At 45.3% G+C, this 3458-nt stretch overlaps 1 protein-coding gene across 1 annotated transcript in view; it reads left to right on the forward strand.

Annotated features, from left to right (window-relative positions):
• Window positions 1-3304, forward strand: part of LOC118412476 (chymotrypsinogen B-like) — a 10810-nt gene extending 7506 nt beyond the window's left edge. The window contains exons 6-9 of the mRNA XM_035815357.1: window positions 41-211; window positions 568-662; window positions 997-1172; window positions 1660-3304. Of these exons, the coding sequence (XP_035671250.1) occupies window positions 41-211; window positions 568-662; window positions 997-1172; window positions 1660-1824 (607 nt within the window). The 3' untranslated portion in view covers window positions 1825-3304. The remainder of the gene's footprint in view (window positions 1-40; window positions 212-567; window positions 663-996; window positions 1173-1659) is intronic.
• The last annotated feature ends 154 nt before the right edge of the window (window positions 3305-3458 follow it).

Here is a 3458-nt window from a genome sequence, read left to right on the forward strand (position 1 = left end):
AGAAACGGAACTACAAGAACTGTTCCCTCCTTCCCCACAGTAACTACAAGCCCCTGGTTGTTGTGGGAGAACATAGCCGGGAGGACGAGGGGGATGACCCGGAGAGAGCCGTGGTGGCCACCGCCATGACCATCGCCCATCCGGACTTCTACTGGTGGACTATGGTCAATGACGTGGCCCTACTAAAGCTAGCTTCTCCGCTAACATTCAGGTACCTCTGACTCGTATTGCTGGTACAGTACCACGTTGATCCGTTTTAACAGTTACATCTCATGTACTAGAATTGACTGGATCTGCCACTTCATTAATTCTAGTGACACTGAAGAAGAGTGCTAAAATACTGTTTGGTGTACTATGTAAAGCCTAAGTCCATATTGTCACATCCTGGAATCCATTATTTAGTTTCAGTCCGTCGGCCTTAACTACTTAGCCATGGACAAGGCCAGCGGACTGGAGCTTAACACAGGATGTATGCAAGGCTTCCGGTCAGGTTTTGTACGCGAAATTGGATTGGAATCAAGACTTCAATGTAATTTCTATTTCTGTCTCCCTGCACCCCTTTCTCAGCGATCGGGTGTCTCCACTGTGCCTGGCAGATACCAGCATGGTGACGTCGCCGACCACCTTCTGTACCGTCACTGGGTGGGGCACCATGGCCGAGGGTAAGGCAAACAATATACAAGCATATTAGAAAAGATCAGATTACAAACCCAAACGCTAAACCGTTATGCCAAAAGGCTAACAGCTTTTTGGCATTGTCGGTTATGCGATCCTACTGTCATAGTACATTTCTTTCTATCCACTGCCTGGCATATAACTGTTAGTACAAAATGGCACTGCTTCGTCTTCATCTCAAACACTACCACAGATATTAAAGTGAAGTAGTCTGGCAGTAACAGTAATTTTCAGGCACGCATCTTTCTTAAGATTTTCCACTGTCACATAGTGCGTTTCCCTTCCGTTTCCCCCTTACCACTGCTCGCCTTTTTCGCCCAGGAGGAGACTGCTGTCCCAACGAGCTCCAGCAGGCGGATGTGCCTATAGTAGCGGACGACCACTGCCAGCAGACGTACCAGCAGCTCTTCAGGCAGAGCTTCGGACTCGTGCCGAGGGCGCGCCCGGAGAAGCACATCTGCGCGGGCTATACCGAAGGAGGCGTGGACAGCTGTCAGGTCAGCTTCTGTCTCCGCGATTGTCATTGGCGGAAGACATAAACGGCCATCCAGCCGTTTCTTGCTGGCACAAAAAAACTAAACGATTGTAAGAAAAACGTGAATCATCGTCATTCCAGAGGTCGAATGCTAGCAACTGACAGGGCAATGACCGTAATGTAAGCCATATGATGAATGATGATGAATATTCTTTATTGAGAAGACGTGTCGACATACTTCCAAAATGCAGCAATGACAGTCAACTGATGGCCTCATTGGCATATCTAAAAACATTTAAATTCCAAATACTGGTGGATAAGACAGAATTGCGAATTCAATTTCCTATTGGTGTACCCATGACCAAGAACGGACATGGGCCTTGTTTGTACGCTTGTACGTAACGTTAGATTAGCATGATGTCTTTCAAAAAGTCGAGAATCAAGAACTTGGATTGATGCAGTCTAGGTTCATGTTAAGTTTGATGTTAAGTTTGTCCTATCCTACCCAGGGTGACAGTGGCGGCCCGTTGACGTGCCAGGCCCCAGATGGAACGTACTATCAGGCGGGGGTGGTCAGCTATGGCGAAGGCTGCGGCCAAGAGAACATCCCTGGTGTATACACCCAAGTTTCCTACGTCTACGAATGGATTCGCCAAACCATCGAGGAAAATTGAGTCATTGTGACGGTTTTCATCTTAATATAATTGTGTTAGTTTTCATAGCTGTATGACTGCGGAATTAACTCTGCTAACTCTGCGAATATATGAATCTTCCGTATTGATTCTACTTATAATAGGAGGGAGTATGGCAACCTTAAAGGCGGTTGTATAGCAGATCAAACTGTAACAAAAGTTAGTTTGTGGAAATGTGGGTGTGAAGGTAAAATCTGTACAAGCATCAGGTTATAAGAAGACACAGTAGCCCTCGTCACTATGGTCATGGAGAGATTCTCAGAACTGTCGCTGGTGTGTAAGACTGAGTAAACTTCACATGTGGTGTTGTTTGCATGGGATAGAACATGTGCTGATGGAAGAACGTAAAGCTGCTCTCTGCCATTTGATTTCATCTTAACAGATTCCCGTTGTGATGACAACAGTGAAAGAAACCATCTAGAACCCGGTGTTCATTTCAGAACAAATATCAGTTGGTGCTAACAGGCAAAAGTCACCCTCTACCTCCGCAGTTCATAGGCGTGGGTGCAGTCTTCTCACTGAGATCACCAGCTGAGATTAAAGGCTTACATCTTACGTTACACAACGTGACCATGGATACTGGAAACAAATTCGTCAACAAGCATAAGTTTGCTAGTACTACACATGTACACAATACAACTGCCTTTAACATAAGGTATTGTAGTCTGTGACACATAGATGCAAACATAAAGGCTCTTCATAACTGGAACATTGAAGAACTAACTATCAAGCTATGCTAATAACATGCCCTACTTGGTGGCCATACCGTAAGATACGTACATATAATGTTTTATGTATTAATTCTATTGTCCCTGAGCTACCACAAGTCCCGTTTTCGGGCCTGGATGACCATTGCCCTGTGGCCTACTGAGTGACCACCAGACTTGCCAATACCGTCACATGGCCGACCACGGGGATTCAGAGAACTGCTGGGCGACCGTTTGTAGCTGTAACAACTTGTAACGACTTTTGTAACAACTCCAAACGGTCACCTAGTAAACACTTCTAGATCTCCGACCACCTCGTGGTCAGCCATGTGACTAGCAGCCGCTGAGTCAGTGCGAGGAGGTTTAACCTCCTTGGTCAGTGTGGTACGCTGGAACAGAGCAATGGTCAGCTAGGCCTGAAGTTTGCTTTTTGTTAGCCTTCGATACACCAGGAGATTGTGGATAGTAAAATTCAGCAAAAAATGGGCCAGGTTAGTGAGCCCGCGGTAAGGGTCTGGAAGACTATTCTCTAGGCTAGAATTGATGCACTGCGAAGCATTGTGTGGTTGACAGGCCATTCTTACACAAGACTGTTTCGTGTTACAAGGAGCAATCCGTTTTCATAGTAAACAATTGAAAGCAAATGAGTTAACGCTTGGTTGCTAAACATGGCAACTCTGTAAACACTGCGATGAGATTTTCTAAACTGTTTTCTTCTGTTACGATTTGCGTTTTAATAAATCCTTCACAATCCGGCTTGACATACATGCTCCTGATTCAGTATATCACTAACATAGACTAATGAGGAGTAAAGGTTAGTGGTAACCCGACGGTCAGCTTCTCAATATTTGTCCGAATAAAAAAAAGTTACGACAGTTACGAATTTTCTTCAGGTCTCGATAGCATTGC

This window comes from Branchiostoma floridae, chromosome 3 (genome assembly GCF_000003815.2).
Source record: "Branchiostoma floridae strain S238N-H82 chromosome 3, Bfl_VNyyK, whole genome shotgun sequence".
NCBI lineage: Eukaryota > Metazoa > Chordata > Leptocardii > Amphioxiformes > Branchiostomatidae > Branchiostoma > Branchiostoma floridae.